The sequence below is a fragment of the Anomaloglossus baeobatrachus genome, chromosome 1 (assembly GCF_048569485.1).
Source record: "Anomaloglossus baeobatrachus isolate aAnoBae1 chromosome 1, aAnoBae1.hap1, whole genome shotgun sequence".
NCBI classification, from domain to species: Eukaryota; Metazoa; Chordata; class Amphibia; order Anura; family Aromobatidae; genus Anomaloglossus; species Anomaloglossus baeobatrachus.
This window is the reverse complement of record NC_134353.1, coordinates 906,051,088-906,069,006: the sequence shown is the minus strand read 5'-3', so window position 1 is coordinate 906,069,006 and position 17,919 is coordinate 906,051,088. Positions and strand designations below refer to the sequence as shown.

The following is a 17,919-nucleotide window of genomic DNA, read 5'->3' as shown; positions in this document are numbered from 1 at the left end:
GATATGCGGAAGGAAGGAGTTGGGCAGGATGTTTACATCCTGCTCATCTCCGCCCCTCCGCTCTGATTGGCCGCCTGCCGTGTGACGTCGCAGTGACGCCGCACGACCCGCCCCCTTAACAAGGAGGCGGGTCGCCGGCCACAGGGACGTCGCACGGCAGGTGAGTGTGTGTGTGAAGCTGGCGTAGCGATAACTTTCGCTACGCCAGCTATCACCACATATCGCTGCTGCGACGGGGGCGGGCACTATCGCACTCGGCATCGCAGCATCGGGCTGCGATGTCGTAGTGTGCAAAGCCCGCCTTAGAGTTTTACAGCATGATCTAAGGGGTCAAATGGTGCGGGTGGATCTCAGATCCACCCGCGCCTGTTGGCTTCACATGTCTGCTGATCAGGTGAGCAGACATGTGCGAGAATTACCACGGGCTTTCATGGTGGGGTAGTCACGACCAAGGACATACCAGTACATCATTGGTTGTGAAGGGGTTAAACAAAATTTGGGATTTTTTTTTTTCACGACATAAAATATTATATAAGTTTGGTATCGCTGTAATCTTACTGATCTGAAGAATTACATTGTCCCGTCATTTTTAGTGCACAATGAATGGTGTAAAAATAAAATCCAAAAAACAATAACAGAATTGTGTTTCTTTTCGCATTGTCAACGCATTTAGATTTTTTTTTGCCATGTACATATGTGGTTCAAATTCTAACTTGTCCAGCAAAAACAAGCCCTGATGCTGCTTTTTTGATGGGAAAAAGAAAATGGCTCTTGGAAGTAGGGAAGGAAAAAAAATAACAGTGCAAAAATGAAAATTGGAACATGTCTTTAAGGGGTTAAATAAACCCAGTATCTGAGGAGGCGTCACTTACTGGTTCCCAAGCTCAGTCTCGGTAATGGTGATCTCTTTCACGTGCCAATAGGAGTCTGGTTTAGGTGAAAACTTTCTCCCATCCTTAGGACAATGGCCGACACAGATAGCAGCGATGTCACCCACATTCTTGGAGGAGAACTTGAATACATCTGTTGCGTTCCTGTCAAAAACAAAAAAATGCCACAATGAGCAAAAACTACAATAAAAAAAGGAACGATCTCTTACAATCAGTAGCACTACACACGGTGAGAAGAATAATAGTATCAATACTGGATATAAATAACAGGATGACGTCTTTTTTTCCTTTGCAGGACAATTTGTAGATTAAAGGGAACCAATCACCAGGCTTTTCGTATATAACCTAAATCCAGTGCTATACTGGCACTATCAGGCTGATTCTATACATACCTGTAGTGGTCAGCTCGGATGTTTAGGTTTTGAAATCCAAGAAAGTAAAGTTTATAAAATTGGCAGCTTCTTGAGTGACAGCAGCTGAGGAGCAGATAATATCTGCGAGGTATTAAGACTAGAGTTGAGCGCGGTTCGCGGTTCGAGGTTCTCCAGTTCGCAGCTCGAGTGATTTTGGGGGCTGTTCTAGATAGAACTAGAACTCGAGCTTTTTGCTAAAGCTCGATAGTTCTAGATACGTTCGAGAACGGTTCTAGCAGCAAAAAAAAACAGCTAATTCCTAGCTGGCTTTCCGCTGTAATAGTGTAAGTCACTCTGTGACTCACACTATTATGACATTTCAGTGTATAGTGTGCGGGAACAGCGCATTCAGATCACTGCTGTTTGGATAATGGCGATTGCCATTTTTTTTTTTTCCTTGACTTCCTTCCCTAAGCGCGCGCGTGTAGTGGGGCGGGCCAGCATGTCAGCCAATCCCAGACACACACACAGCTAAGTGGACTTTTAGCCAGAGAAGCAACTGCATGTGTGATAGGATGTCCATGTCACATGTCCCTGTATTATAAAACTGGACATTTTCCTCCAGCACGCCATTATCTGCCTTCTGCGTCCTTGGTGTCAGACATCACTGGCGCAGCTCCTATCGCCGATACAGCTGTATTACGCTCCATACACAGCGCTGGACAGCATAGGGATAGCACTTTCTATCAGTCCTTTTAAGGGCTCACACCGGCAGGGTCAGAGCCATAGGTGACAGTCAGGTCCGTGAAAACAGAGTTTAACAGCTACACAAGATGACAGCGTCTGTGTAGCTAAGGTCAGGGATTTCCTCGCTGCATTTCCCCATTAGGAGGGATAGAAAAGCAGGCTTCCTTTCCTCTACCCAGAGACCCACAACCCGGCCACTGTACCCTCCTGCCCTTTGCACACTGAAACTCATTGTTACTAAGCCATTATACTAGCAAACACTGAGTGAACCTAGTGGCATCCTAAACGTGGCTATTGGACTTCTGTATAGTCCCACTAGCGCAAAGATATTTGCAGCACGTCTGCCTGCATTGCACACTCCAACTCATTGTTACTAAGCCATTATACTAGCAAACACTGAGTGAACCTAGTGGCATCCTAAACGTGGCTATTGGACTTCTGTATAGTCCCACTAGTGCAAAGATATTTGCAGCACGTCTGCCTGCATTGCACACTCCAACTCATTGTTACTAAGCCATTATACTAGCAAATACTGAGTAAACTTAGTGGCATCCTAAACGTGGCTGTTGGACTGCTGTATTGCCCCAGTAGTGCAAAGATATTTGCAGCACGTCTGCCTGCATTGCACACTCCAACTCATTGTTACTAAGCCATTATACTAGCAAACACTGAGTGAACTTAGTGGCATCCTAAACGTGGCTATTGGACTTCTGTATAGTCCCACTAGTGCAAAGATATTTGCAGCACGTCTGCCTGCATTGCACACTCAAACTGATAGTTAATAAGCCATTATACTAGCAATTTATGCTGCCAGTTTAAGGGCCGTAGTTGCATTGTCAGGGATATTTATTCTTTATTATTCTGCTGTTAATAAAGCTAGACCACCGCTGCAATCTACACCACCTCTCAATTTTTACTACCACATTTTAAGTGCACAATCTTGTCACAATCAACATGAGTGGCAAAATGACAGATGCTGGTGGAAAGGGGAAGAGGCGTGTTGGAAAAGGAAAAAAAGGGTTTGTCCGTGGGGAAGCTGGCAAAGCTCCATTAACATCTGCTGAAGATAGACCATCTACCAGCAAAAGTAAGATGTCTACTACTTACCGTGGACAATCCGATGTGCTCCCTTTTTTACGGACACGAACAACAGGAACAAAGGTAGATGATGGCCAAAAAAGGAAAATGCTTGAATGGATCTCAAGTGGTCCAACAAGTGCCCCCTCAGCCACCTCAACTACCGCATCCAAAAAACACCAGTCCTCTGAGTTGTCATCCCAATCAAACTTGCTTTCTCCCAGCTCTCAAGTCTCCATCCGCCCTGCACAGTATGGTGGAACTGAGATGGCTGAGTCTGCAGAGCTGTTCAGTCACACTATAGCCTGGGAATCAGAGGTCTGCTCCCAAGCTACAGTGAGTACAGACCAGGAAATGGTCTGCAGTGATGCCCAGAACCTTTGTGACTCAGATTCAGGCCGTGAGGACCAAGTTTCTGAGCATAATGTTGACCCTTTGTCACAAACTGTAACACCTGTGGTTATAGACAATGAGGAACATACTGATGACGATGAGACGCAGATACCAGATTGGGATGACAACTTAAATATTCGGTCAGGGCAAGAAGAGGCTCGGTCTGAGGGTGAGGGGAGTGCAAACACAACAATTGATGAGGAAGTTCTAGATCCCACCTACTGTCAACCCACAGTCAGGCACTCGAGGAGGTCAACAGAGGCGGTGGAGGAGGATGCAACCGACGACGAAGTTACCTTGCGCCTTCCTGGACAGAGTCGGAGCACTGGTAGCACGTCTACAACTGCATCATCAGCCACCACTCTGCCTCTGAGCACTAGTCGGGGGGGCTCAGCAGGTCGCATGCCCTCTAAGCCTTGCCTAGCCTGGTCCTTTTTTGACATAGAAAAAGATCGCCCAAATTATGTGATGTATAAAATTTGTCGTGATTCTGTTAGTAGAGGTCAAAACCTCAGCAGTTTGACAACTTCTTCCATGAATCGTCACATGAATAAATATCATAGGTCCCAGTGGGAAGCTCACCGTGCTGCAATGCGGCCTAGCGGAGCGAACCATCCACGGCCTGCCCCTTCCAGTGCATCCGCGCGCTCTTCATCTTCTAGGACTGTGGGGACAGCTGTCAGACCTGGTTTTCCACGCACAACTTCCACCACTGTAACCGCAACAGGCAGTTTGCTTGGTAGGTCGTCAGTTGGTTTGGAAGGGGAAACAAGTGCGTGTGTACAGCTCTCTCAGACATCGATAGCACCAACGTTGGATGAAGGCAACATCATGTCTCCGACTGCACTTTCCTCACAAAGCTGCATTTTTCCAGGGACACCCTACTCAACACCGTCTACACACAGCAGCCAGATCTCTGTCCCTCAGATGTGGACAAATAAAAGGCCATTTCCTGCGACCCATGACAAAGCTAAGAGGTTGACTTTATCCCTCTGTAAGCTCTTGGCTACCGAAATGCTGCCTTTCCGCCTGGTGGACACACAGGATTTTAGAGACCTTATGTCTGTCGCTGTGCCCCAGTACCAGATGCCCAGTCGCCACTACTTCTCTAAGAAAGGTGTGCCCGCGCTACACCAGCATGTCGCACACAACATCACCGCTTCCTTGAGAAACTCTGTGTGTGAACGGGTGCATTTTACCACCGATACTTGGACCAGTAAGCATGGACAGGGACGTTACATGTCGCTGACTGGGCACTGGGTAACTATGGTGATAGATGGTGAAGGGTCTGCTGCACAAGTCTTGCCGTCCCCACGACTTGTGTGTCAATCATCTGTCTGTCCAAGTTCCGCCACTGCTTCTGCCTCCTCCACCTCATCTGTGTCCTCCACCTCCGCCCCAAGCCTGCCTGGTCATGCCACCAGCGTTCTCACTGCGCAGAAGGAATCACGCACCCCTCATTACTATGCTGGCAGCAGAGCGCAATGTCATCAGGCGGTCTTTAGCTTGACATGTCTTGGGAATAAGAGTCACACAGCTGAGGAGTTGTGGTCAGCTCTGCGATCCGAGTTTAATAAATGGTTGTCTCCACTCAACCTGCAGCCTGGTAAGGCCGTGTGCGACAATGCTGCAAACCTGGGTGCGGCCCTTCGCCTGGGCAAGGTGACACACGTGCCTTGTGTGGCTCACATGTTGAACCTTGTTGTCCATCAATTTTTAACACACTATCCCGGCCTAGATGGCCTTCTGACAAGGGCACGAAAACTGTCTGCTCACTTCCGCCGTTCAAGCGCCGCAGCTGAGCGACTTGCATCGCTCCAGAAGTCTTTCGGCCTGCCGGTTCATCGCCTGAAATGCGATGTGCCGACACGCTGGAATTCGACTCTCCACATGTTACAGCAACTGTGGCAGCACCGCCGAGCCCTGGTGCAATACGTCATGACGTATAGCCTGGGCCAACGAGATGCAGAGGTGGGGCAGATCACCCTGATGGAGTGGTCTCAGATCAAGGACCTATGCACCCTTCTGCACAGTTTCGACATGGCGACGAATATGTTTAGCGCTGACAATGCCATTATCAGCATGACAATTCCAGTCATTTACATGCTGGAGCACACGCTAAACACTATTCGGAGTCAGGGGGTGGGACAACAGGAAGGGGAGGAACTACAGAAGGATTCATATGCGCAAGACATAACAACATCTCCAAGGTCCAGACGTTCATCATCACCAACGCGGCAGGCATGGGACCATGGGGGACAGGGATCAACAAGGGCGCATGGTAGCAGGCGAAATGTTGAGGAAGGTGCAGGAGAGCATGAAGAAATGGAGGACGAACTGTCCATGGACATGGAAGACTCAGCGGATGAGGGAGACCTTGGTCAAATTTCAGTTGAAAGAGGTTGGGGGGAGATGTCAGAGGAAGAAAGAACGGTTAGCACCTCTATGCCACAAACACAGCGTGGACTTGGTCCGCATGGCTGCGCAAGACACATGAGTGCTTTCTTGCTGCACTACCTCCAACATGACCCTCGTATTGTCAAAATTAGAAGTGATGATGACTACTGGCTTGCCACACTATTAGATCCCCGGTACAAGTCCAAATTTTGTGACATAATTCCAGCCATAGAAAGGGACGCACGTATGCAGGAGTATCAGCAGAAGCTGTTACTCGATCTAAGCTCGGCTTTTCCACCAAACAACCGTGCAGGTGCAGGGAGTGAATCTCCCAGTTGTAACTTGACAAACATGGGACGGTCTCGTCATCTTCAACAGTCTACCCGTACCAATTTAAGACAAGAATTCAGAGTTTTTAAAGTGCAAGTGTACATGTTTTATTTCACAATTGGTGACAATTTCAATAAAAACTTTTTTCTAAAAGTCAGAAACGCCAGGACTGAGCCAGAAAGATTATTGTTAGTATATGTGTAATACAAAGTCTCCCGAGGTTCACAAGGCACATATATATAAATAGATGGTACATAAACACAACATAGGGGAGCAGACCACCAGGACAGACCTGCAGGTTAATATGCACGGCACCTTGACCCCTGAAGAAAATTCTCTACAATCCAAAGAATTGAAACGTACGTAGGGCGTAATGGGGGCCTTCCCAAACGCCTGGATTGTCCATTGTATCTTCTACCCTATGGGTCTCTATGGGGCTTGTTATTAGGCACGCCACAAGCATTATCTTGTGGAGTAAAAACCACTTTATGTAGTGGATTCTTTGGGACTCTCCTGCATTCTGGACTAATAATTTTTGCACACCTATGCTAAATTATGTTATTGACTGTCCTCTAATGTATTTGTGCTTATATGTTTTCTGCACAAAATCAATTATATTAACCTGCAGGTCTGTCCTGGTGGTCTGCTCCCCTATGTTGTGTTTATGTACCATCTGCACGGCACCTTGACCCCTGAAGAAAATTCTCTACAATCCAAAGAATTGAAACGTACGTAGGGCGTAATGGGGGCCTTCCCAAACGCCTGGATTGTCCATTGTATCTTCTACCCTATGGGTCTCTATGGGGCTTGTTATTAGGCACGCCACAAGCATTATCTTGTGGAGTAAAAACCACTTTATGTAGTGGATTCTTTGGGACTCTCCTGCATTCTGGACTAATAATTTTTGCACACCTATGCTAAATTATGTTATTGACTGTCCTCTAATGTATTTGTGCTTATATGTTTTCTGCACAAAATCAATTATATTAACCTGCAGGTCTGTCCTGGTGGTCTGCTCCCCTATGTTGTGTTTATGTACCATCTATTTATATATATGTGCCTTGTGAACCTCGGGAGACTTTGTATTACACATATACTAACAATAATCTTTCTGGCTCAGTCCTGGCGTTTCTGACTTTTAGAAAAAAGTTTTTATTGAAATTGTCACCAATTGTGAAATAAAACATGTACACTTGCACTTTAAAAACTCTGAATTCTTGTCTTAAATTGTTATGCTTATGAGTTTGTGCCACCCGAGGGATCTCTGTAGGTGCAGAACCCAGGGGAATTGCTTCAGTATGGTCTTATGGAATCTCCTTCTAATATAGTCTACCCGTACCAGTAGCACCGTATCTGGTGCTGGTAACAGCAATTTTATGGAATCTTTTCATAATATTTTTAGACCCTCCTTTGCAAGACCAACAGAGACAACAAGTCTAACACATAGTCAACGGCTGGAGAGGATGATACAGGAGTATCTCCAAATGAACATCGATGCCATGACTTTGCAAATGGAGCCTTGCTCATTTTGGGCTTCAAATCTTGAAAAATTGCCAGAGCTCTCCACTTACGCCTTGGAGATTTTGTCGTGTCCAGCTGCCAGCGTTGTCTCTGAACGTGTCTTCAGTGCTGCTGGGTGTGTGCTGACAGATAAGCGCACGCGTCTGTCCAGTGACAATGTGGACAGACTAACGTTCATCAAAATGAACAAGTCATGGATCCACAAGGAATTTACTACCCCTGTGTCATCCCGGGGAGAGTAAATGCTTGTGGATTTGGAATGTGCTTGATGCAAATCATAACATCCTGTTTGCAACAAGGGCACAAGTGCTGCCACTGATGGGGTGTCTGTGTGGCCCAATTTTTTGAAAAAAGGGAGACTCCGCTTGGAGTAACCCTTGCTTACATTGTTTTTAAAAGGAGCCAAGATGAACAAAGCAGGGATCAGCAAAGACTTTGCTACCTACCCCGGTGTCCTCCTGGGGACGGATAAGAATGGCGTATTTTTGAATGTGCTTGATGCAAATCAAAACATCCTGTTTGCAACTAGGGCACAAGTGCTGCCACTGATGGGGTGTCAGTGTGGCCCAATTTTTGGAAAAAAGGGAGACTCCGCTTGGAGTAACCCTTGCTTACATTGTTTTTAAAAGGAGCCAAGATGAACAAGTCATGGTTCAGCAAAGACTTTGCTACCTACCCCGGTGTCATCCTGGGGACGGATAAGAATGGCGTATTTTTGAATGTGCTTGATGCAAATCTAGCTGTGAAGTGTACAACTGGGGCACAAGTGCTGCCACTGATGGGGTGTCTGTGTGGGGCACAATTTTTGGAAAAAAAGGGAGACTCCGCTTGGAGTAACCCTTGCTTGCTGTGTTTTTTAAAAATGATCCAAGATGAACAAGTCATGGTTCAGCAAAGACTTTGCTACCTACCCCGGTGTCATCCTGGGGACGGTTAAGAATGGCGTATTTTTGAATGTGCTTGATGCAAATCAAAACATCCTGTTTGCAACTAGGGCACAAGTGCTGCCACTGATGGGGTGTCAGTGTGGCCCAATTGTGATTTCATGTAAGAAAATGATGTACCTCTTGAACAATATGATTGCAAATCGAACTTTCCATCTTATTATGGGCGATTCAACCAGTTGTAAGAAATCTTTAAACAACGGACTGGCCCAGGGATCAGTGTTGGCACCTCTCCTGTTTGCCTTGTACCTAGCTGATATTCCTAAAACAGTGTCACGGAAATTTGGATATGCCGATGACTGGGCACTTGCTATGGTAAGCAAAACAATGGAGGAAGCAGAGGATGTTCTTACAAAAGATCTTAGCGTAATGGGAAAGTACTTCCGACAATGGAGATTAAAACCTAACCCATCAAAAACGGAAGTTTGTTGCTTTCATTTACACAATGCAAGTGCTAAGACTGAACTTAAAGTACAATTTGAAGGCCAATCTGTTAAACACAATTTCAATCCTAAGTACTTAGGTGTAACCCTTGATAGAAGTCTAACTTTTAAATCCCATCTGGATAAATTGGCACAGAAACTGAAAGCACGCAATAATATTATTCAGAAACTTTGTGGATCCTCCTGGGGCTCGGCAACATCTGTTTTGAGAACATGAACTGGCGTGAATCCAGTGAGTAAAAACCATCAAACTGCCCTCTTTGTCTGGACTGCTTCTTTGCGCTGCGCCTCCACGTTAACCCTCTACCTACCCCTGGGGAAAGCCCTGCTCGCGGAGGGCTCCACAATCCATGCTGCCCCATCCATCATCCCCAGTGGGAACCTGCAGCGGCGGCCTCATCATCCCTGGCCGCAAACCGCGAGTGACTTAGTCATACTTTTATTTTATTTTTCATTTAAAAACTGGTCGACGGGGCCCCGGATTAGGTACCCCTGGAGCCACGGACCGGCCGGATCCGAGCAGCCTGGCTGCCCCGGGGCGTGGCATGACCAGAAGGGGCGGGGCCTCAGCCAACAAAGCTGATACCAGGAACCAACATTTTTTGTTGGCTGAGACCTCGCCCCTTCTGGTCACATGGGTATGACCTCAGCACAGGTCCTTCAAGTCAAAAATGAAATTAATTGTATAATACTTATGCTCTAGCTACTGAAGAATACATCATATGTGATTCAACACTGCAATGCAGATGAGTAATAACAGTAAATACTGTGGATAGAGGTTAGTGGGTTCTAAGTTGTATCGTAGGTAATCTTTTGATCGTGTAGTTAACGGTTGGTGACTACCATGACTGCTTTACACGTAATAATATTTCCATTTCCATGTGTGAGGAAAGCTACCAGGTATGCTATTCCTTCGAAACGCGTAGGTTTACTGGGACATTGTAGCTTCAAAGTGATGTTAGATGCCGGCAAATTCACTTCATCCGCGGTTGATGTGCAGGCAACGCTTCCGGCTGGAATGTTCTGCACCTCAACAGCACAACAAGATCCTGAGAAATGCCTCCACAGCAGCTTCTCCACACACCGGATGGAAAACACGTACGCCGAGACTTGTGCATAGTAAATATGAAGACTATTCGCTAGCTTATAAACTAGGGTCCGTACCAAGCACTAATCTGGAGTGTTTATACATTCAAGCAGCAGGAACTCCAACAGATGCCACCACAAACATCTGGTTTTTGAGTAGAGAGAGGCACCTATTCTGCTAGGAACCTCAGTGCCAGCATATATCAGCAGTTGCATCTTAATAATCAACATCTGTTGGTCAGCAGTAGAGTCGGTGTCAAGATGCAGTTCATCGGCCTCGTCGGTAATCTCTGGCTGGTGGTGAGAGCCGTGAGAACCTCCTCTTATCTCACGACATCCATGGCTTCCACTCAGTAGCCACAATCACTGACATGGCTGATGTACCAAGTCATCCAGATCGATTTGCACCAATTTTAGTCAGAAGTTGAACTTATACATTGGTATTATTGAGCATCAATTGTAATATAGATAGAAATCTTAGAAACCTCTTGGCAACCAGAGGACTTACTGAGCAAATCTTCTCTTCTTGGAGGCGTTTTCCAGCAGCATCTCCTTAGATCTTCCTTTTTTCCCCTCTAGGATTATCCACACATTGTCCTTGGTTTCAGCATCTTCTCTGTCACTTGTTACGGTCATAATCTCATAAGCTGCAACAAGCACAACTAAGTTTACTCAAAAACTTCCCCGACTACTCTACAACACACATGGCGCATGCGCAAATCCACTTACACGTTCGTTCCTTCAGATCCAGGATATCATTGTTGGCACAGGCGAGCTCTCTTATGATCTGCTTGTCATCTGCATTCTTGGCCAACCATCGGTCACATTGGAAGCGGAAAGTCTTGTTCATCACCTCATCTTTGACGTCAATGAACTCTAAGTGCCACCCAGGACCAATGCCTTGAAAAGACATAATGAGTATACAACTTGAGTGGTATAATTTCCACCTTGCCCTAAATAAATGCAAAGCTAAAGAAACCAATCGTGAAAATAGTAATGTACGACTGGAAAGGAAATTATGGTACAGTAGACCTGTTTGTGCCAGGATGGAATGGGTCAAGTCAACAGTGCTTACCATGAGATGCCCACTGTGGTGATTGTCAGTTGATACTACCCAAACCAATCAAACATTTATGGTGATCTCTTGACCCAATGGCGGCATGAGAAAACAATTACAATAGGATGCGACTTGATCTAATATTTGGATCACATACAAGTTTATGTAAGCATGTGAAACATCAGACTGCACTCAGTTGACATCCGAGTGCACTCCAATTAATGCGGACACAGGCAAAGAAGAAGATGGAGAAATTAAGTGCTTTGTCTCCTCCGCCCCTGTGCTCTGATTCTCGCATCTAAATCACATTAAGGTGACACTTGGATCAAACTGTAGCAGAGTTTGACTCAAGTGACATCAACATAATTGGGCAGACTCTCTCCCATGAGAAAATACATGCTAGTGAGACCCCAGTCTTAAAAAGCTTGTCCACCACTTTTACTTTTACATAGGTCATCTATGTCTGATCGGGTGGGGTCCGACACCCCGCACTCCCACCAATCAGCTATCCTCGGTGCCGACAGCGGCAGTAGGCAGCCTGAAATGCTCAGTTCCTGCGCTGCTCCTTCTTCTGATAGTTGCCGTGGCTGAGTGCTGCACATTCGCCTCCTATTGATTAGGACTGCCTGCTGCCACCGCCAACACAAACACCGAGGACAGCTGATCAGCGGGAGTGCAGGGTGTTGGACCCCAGCCGATCAGATATTGACCTATCTTAAGGACAACCCCTTTAATTTCACCAATGTATAAACCCATTGAGAAACAAATTGAAATCAATTTTGAGAGGGGAAATCTAAACAACAAAACTAAAATAATGTGATTGCATAAGTGTGAACGCCCTCTTATAATTGGGGTTGCAGTTGTGTTCACACGGGTCTTGAAAAGATATTTTTTACTACACAATGCAAAAACAAATTCCCCCCAAAAATGTAAAAAAATTTGCTTTTGTCACAATTTTAGCTCATTTGGATTTTTTCCACGTTTTCCAATACATTATGTGGTGACATGAACGGTGTCATTCAAAAGTACAACTCATCCCACAAAAAAAAAGCCCTCATATGGCTATGTGGACAGAAAAATAAAAATAAGTTATGGCTCTGGGAAGAAAAAAAAGAGACGGAGGAAAAGTGGGAAATGTGATTGCCGTCACACGGTTTGGATCCAAGCCAGAGGCATCGGGCTGTGTATGAAAACTGATGGAAGAAGGCAGACATGCATCCTTCTTGTAATAGACTCTAAGGGGCACTTTGCACACTACGACATCGCAGCTGTGATGTCGGTGGGGTCAAATCGAAAGTGACGCACATCCGGCATTGCTGTCGACATCGGAGTATGTGAATCCTTTTTACTACAATTAACGAGCGCAAAAGCGTCAAAATCGTATCATCTGTGTAGCGTCGGTCATTTCCATAATTTCGTAAGGACCGATGTTACGATGTTGTTCCTCGTTCCTGTGGCAGCACACATCGCTGTGTGTGAAGCTGCAGGAGCGAGAAACATCTCCTTACCTGCGTCCCGGCTGCAATGCGGAAGGAAGGAGGTGGGCGGGATCTTTACGTCCCGCTCATCTCCGCCCCTCCGCTTCTATTGGCCGCCTGCCGTGTGACGTCGCTGTGACGCCGCACGACCCGCTCCCTTAGGAAGAAGGGGGCGGGTCGCCGGCCAGAGCGACGTCGCAGGGCAGGTAAGTGCGTGTGAAGCTGCCGTAGCGATAATGTTAGCTACGGCAGCAATCACAAGAGATCGCATCTGCGACGGGGGCGGGGACTATCGCGCTCGGCATCGCTACCATCGGCTTTCAATGTCGTAGTGTGCAAAGTACCCCTAAGAACAAAATCTTCCATCAAATCCAGAACTGTTTTTCTGAGGATTCCTGATGCCCAATGATCATGTTTGCCAAATTCATTGATTTTCCAGTTCACTCAAAGAATAATACCATAAATCAGCTGTAGAAAACTGCAACTAAGTCCTGCTACAAAATGACATGTCCATCTCCATTAAGCTTGTCGGCAGAGGGAAGCATGAAGTGCTCTAAAATTTTCCTGGTAGACGGCTGAGCTGACTTTGGTCTTGATCGAACCCAGTGGACCTACACTAGCAGATGACATGGCTCCCCAAACCATCACTGATTGTGGAGACTTCCCACTAGACCTCAGCAGCTTGGATTGTGGCCTCTCCACTCTTCCTGCAGACTCTGGGACCGCGATTTCCAAATGAAATGCAAAATTTACTTGCACACCTTGGACCACTGAGAACAGTCCAGTTCTTCTTCTCCTTGTCCCAGGTAAGACGCTTCTGGCGTTGTTTATTGGTCATGAGTGGCCTGACACAAGGAATGCGACACTTGTAGCCTATGTCCTGGACACGTCTGTGTGTGGTGGCTCTTGAAGCACTGACTCCAGCAATTTTTTCATTTTTTCATTTGATCTTATATAATATTCTAATTTTCTGAGATAATAGCTTTTGAGTTTTCATTGGCTGTAAGCCATAATCATCAACATTAACAGAAATAAACACTTGAAATAGATCCCTCTGTGTGTAATGACTCTATATAATATATAGGAATAGATCCCTCTGTGTGTAATGACTCTATATAATATATAGAAATAGATCCCTCTGTGTGTAACGACTCTATATAATATATAGGAATAGATCCCTCTGTGTGTAATGACTCTATATAATATATAGAAATAGATCCCTCTGTGTGTAACGACTCTATATAATATATAGGAATAGATCCCTCTGTGTGTAATGACTCTATATAATATATAGGAATAGATCCCTCTGTGTGTAATGACTCTATATAATATATAGGAATAGATCCCTCTGTGTGTAATGACTCTATATAATATATAGAAATAGATCCCTCTGTGTGTAACGACTCTATATAATATATAGGAATAGATCCCTCTGTGTGTAATGACTCTATATCATATATAGGAATAGAGCCCTCTGTGTGTAATGACTCTATATAATATATGCATTTCACGTTTTGTATTACAATGTGCAACACAAGTTAATATTGTGTCGTTATATTCTTGTACATAGGGACAATATTGTACTTTTTGTATTGAATTACTGCAATAAATTAACTTTTTGATGATATTTTAATTTATTGAGAGGCTCTTGTATATTGTACATAGGGGCAGTATTATAGTAGTTATATTCCTGTACATAGGGAGCAGTATTATAGTAGTTATATTCCTGTACATAGGGAGCAGTATTATAGTAGTTATATTCTTGTACATAGGAGCAGTATTGTAGTAGTTATATTTGTGTACATAGGGGGCAGTATTATAGTAGTTATATTCTTGTACATAGGGGCAGTATTGTAGTAGTTATATTCTTGTACATAGGGGGCAGTATTATAGTAGTTATATTCTTGTACATAGGAGCAGTATTATAGTATTATATATTCTTGTACATAGGGGGCAGTATTATAGTAGTTATATTCTTGTACATAGGAGCAGTATTATAGTATTATATATTCTTGTACATAGGGGCAGTATTATAGTAGTTATATTCTTGTACATAGGAGCAGTATTATAGTATTATATATTCTTGTACATAGGGGGCAGTATTATAGTAATTATATTCTTGTACATAGGTGCAGTAATATAGTAGTTATATTCTTGTACATAGGGGCAGTATTATAGTAGTTATATTCTTGTACATAGGAGCAGTATTATAGTAGTTATATTCTTGTACATAGGGGGCAGTATTATAGTAATTATATTCTTGTACATAGGTGCAGTAATATAGTAGTTATATTCTTGTACATAGGGGCAGTATTATAGTAGTTATATTCTTGTACATAGGAGCAGTATTATATATTCTTCTACATAGGGGGAAGTATTATAGTAATTATATTCTTGTACATAGGTGCAGTAATATAGTAATTATATTCTTGTACATAGGTGCAGTAATATAGTAGTTATATTCTTGTATATAGAGGCAGTATTATAGTAGTTATATTCTTGTACATAGGGGCAGTATTATAGTAGTTATATTCTTGTACATAGGAGCAGTATTATAGTAGTTATATTCTTGTACATAGGAGCAGTATTATAGTAGTTATATTCTTGTACATAGGAGCAGTATTATAGTAGTTATATTCTTGTACATAGGAGGCAGTATTATAGTAGTTATATTCTTGTACATAGGGGCAGTATTATAGTAGTTATATTCTTGTACATAGGGAGCAGTATTATAGTAGTTATATTCTTGTACATAGGTGCAGTATTATAGTAGTTATATTCTTGTACATGGAGGCAGTATTATAGTAGTTATATTCTTGTACATAGGGGCAGTATTATAGTAGTTATATTCATGTACATAGGGGCTGTATTATAGTAGTTATATTCTTGTATATAGGAGAGTTTCAGGCCACAGGTAATGAATACTCTTTTCACTTCACCTTGATGAACAGTCTTTGATATTTTTCCTTTAAAATATAAATACTGATTTCAATACAGAGCACAATCCTAAACGATGGTTGCCTCCACTGAGTAGAGATATCCGGTGGCACATGCACCAATGTCAGTGACTGGATGCCTTTGACGTGCGGCTCCGCAGGTTCCTTCCACTCTCTAAAGTTTTTGATTCCCTTTAAACTTTCCCTCTTTTCTTGAAATATTAATGTTCCTGGGAGCAGTTCATGGTCGGATAAGTTACTAATAAATCTACAAAGCCATTGTTCTGTCAGCAGACAGATACAATATGTAAATCCATCTGAGCCCTGGTGGGAATCTGGGATAACAAGCGCCGACCCCCCCAGCCCCCATTATCTGCTGATTCCTGCTTATCATTTAAATGCATGCACCAAGTGGATAAACCTCCCAGAATAGAACAGACACCAGAGATAAAGACGTCTGGGGAAGCTTGCGCCATCCTCCCATACATATTACTTGTAAACCAGAGGCCTCTTTTCCAGAAAACTGTGACTAATGTTACACAATACGGTGTGCTGTAATAGGGTATGGCGGCATTGTGTCCGATATAATACGTACATAGCATCAACACTATGAATTACAGAGGCAAGTGACCGTGAAGCAGAAAAAGAAAGAACAAGAAAAAATGCTGAATGGAGAGACGTCTCAGGAGATAAAAAAGACAAGAGGCTACATCAAAGAAAGACGACAAAAAACATGTACAAAAAGATAACAAGAAAAGCCACATGACAGCTGGAGTAAGAAAAACAATGCAGCAGGCGGTCGGCCCGACGGGGGCTGGTAAACGCCATCCATATTGCTACCTGCGCTGTTTTGCTACTTTACTCTATAGGACTCAACCTCTCCATTTTTATTGGTTTGTGTTGTACTTTTTTATGTTTTGGTGAGTGTTTCTATACAGTGTGTCCACCCATATCCTGTCCACCGCAGCTATAGGCATAGAAGTGGTGTCTAGGTATAGTAAAGTAGCCATGCGCTGCGCAATGAAACCACCTATAGCGCCACCTGGTGGAAAACAACGGAGTTAGCATTTTTATCTCAAAAACAGAACGAGATAGAGAAAAAAAGTGGTTAAAAATTGTAGGGCATCAACAATTCAATACAAATCGACACCTTGCATACAGAAATACTATGATATGAAACCCATGACCCCCCCATAACATTGAATTCTGGTCACGCATATGGTGCTCATTTAACTTTGATGCTCAAAGTGTCCCCCGTCAGCTGCAATGCACATCTGGACTCTGCACAGCATACTGTATCTTGCTGCACGTTGTGCAATATGGTAGGTGACACGTTTGCACAAGCATCTGTGATACGTTGTCGTAGGTCCTGCAATGTTGGTGGAGGGGTCGCATACACCTGCTGTTTGATGTCACCTCACAGAAAGAAGTCCAATGGATTCAGGTCAGGTGAGCGTGGAGGCCACTCCACACAGCCACCATACCCAATGACTAAGTAAATGCTGCTATGTGCAGTTCTACTCTTTCATATGTGAGGCCGTATGGCACATTTTATAAAAATATTTTAGTGTAGAACTGCCCCAAAGAGATTTGCCGTGACGTGGCGGGGTGGCTCAGGAAATTACAATTTTTTGCCAAAAATCTCAAATTTTTATAATAATAAGTACAGTTTGGAATTTTTAGTGCTGAAGTGCACATTTAGTGCTGGCTTTTTGTTTTTCTTCATACCCAATGACTTGTAGGAAGGTCTCCATGAGGTATCGCTTCACATCCGCAGCCTTGTGAGTTTTACATGTTCTAATCACAGCATTTCTGTATGCAAGGTGTCGATTCGTATTGAATTGATGATGCCCTACAACTTTGTAATTCACTTTTTTTCTATCTCGTTCCGTTTGAGATAAAAATGCTAACTCCGTTGTTTTCCACCAGGTGGCGCTATAGGTGGTTTCATTGCGTAGCGCATGGCTACTTTACTATACCTAGACACCACTTTTATGCCTATAGCTGCCGCCGTTCTCAAGTTAATCGCGGTGGACAGAATATGGGTGGACACACTGTATATTAACGTCTACTCCCAATGCGGCTTATTTCTTTAATATTTCACTTAAAGGGCTTGCTCACTACTAGAAAACAATGATTCCAAGGAGGTGAAGAAAAAAAAAAGAATAAATTCTGGCTCAAAGAAATTAATCTGAGGCTTTTCATTGTTGGCAGCACTGATGTGATGTTGATCAGAGTAGGTCAACGGGGAACATAGCAAAGAGTAC

The 17,919-nt window shown here is 44.0% G+C and overlaps 1 protein-coding gene across 1 annotated transcript in view; it reads right to left on the bottom strand.

Annotated features, from left to right (window-relative positions):
• Positions 1-17,919, bottom strand: part of LOC142302024 (lipoxygenase homology domain-containing protein 1-like) — a 119,291-nt gene that overhangs the window by 6,473 nt on the left and 94,899 nt on the right. Inside the window, exons 26-28 of the mRNA XM_075343102.1 lie at positions 10,911-11,081; positions 10,690-10,828; positions 873-1,034 (exon numbers count right to left, since the gene is read on the bottom strand). Of these exons, the coding sequence (XP_075199217.1) occupies positions 873-1,034; positions 10,690-10,828; positions 10,911-11,081 (472 nt within the window). The remainder of the gene's footprint in view (positions 1-872; positions 1,035-10,689; positions 10,829-10,910; positions 11,082-17,919) is intronic.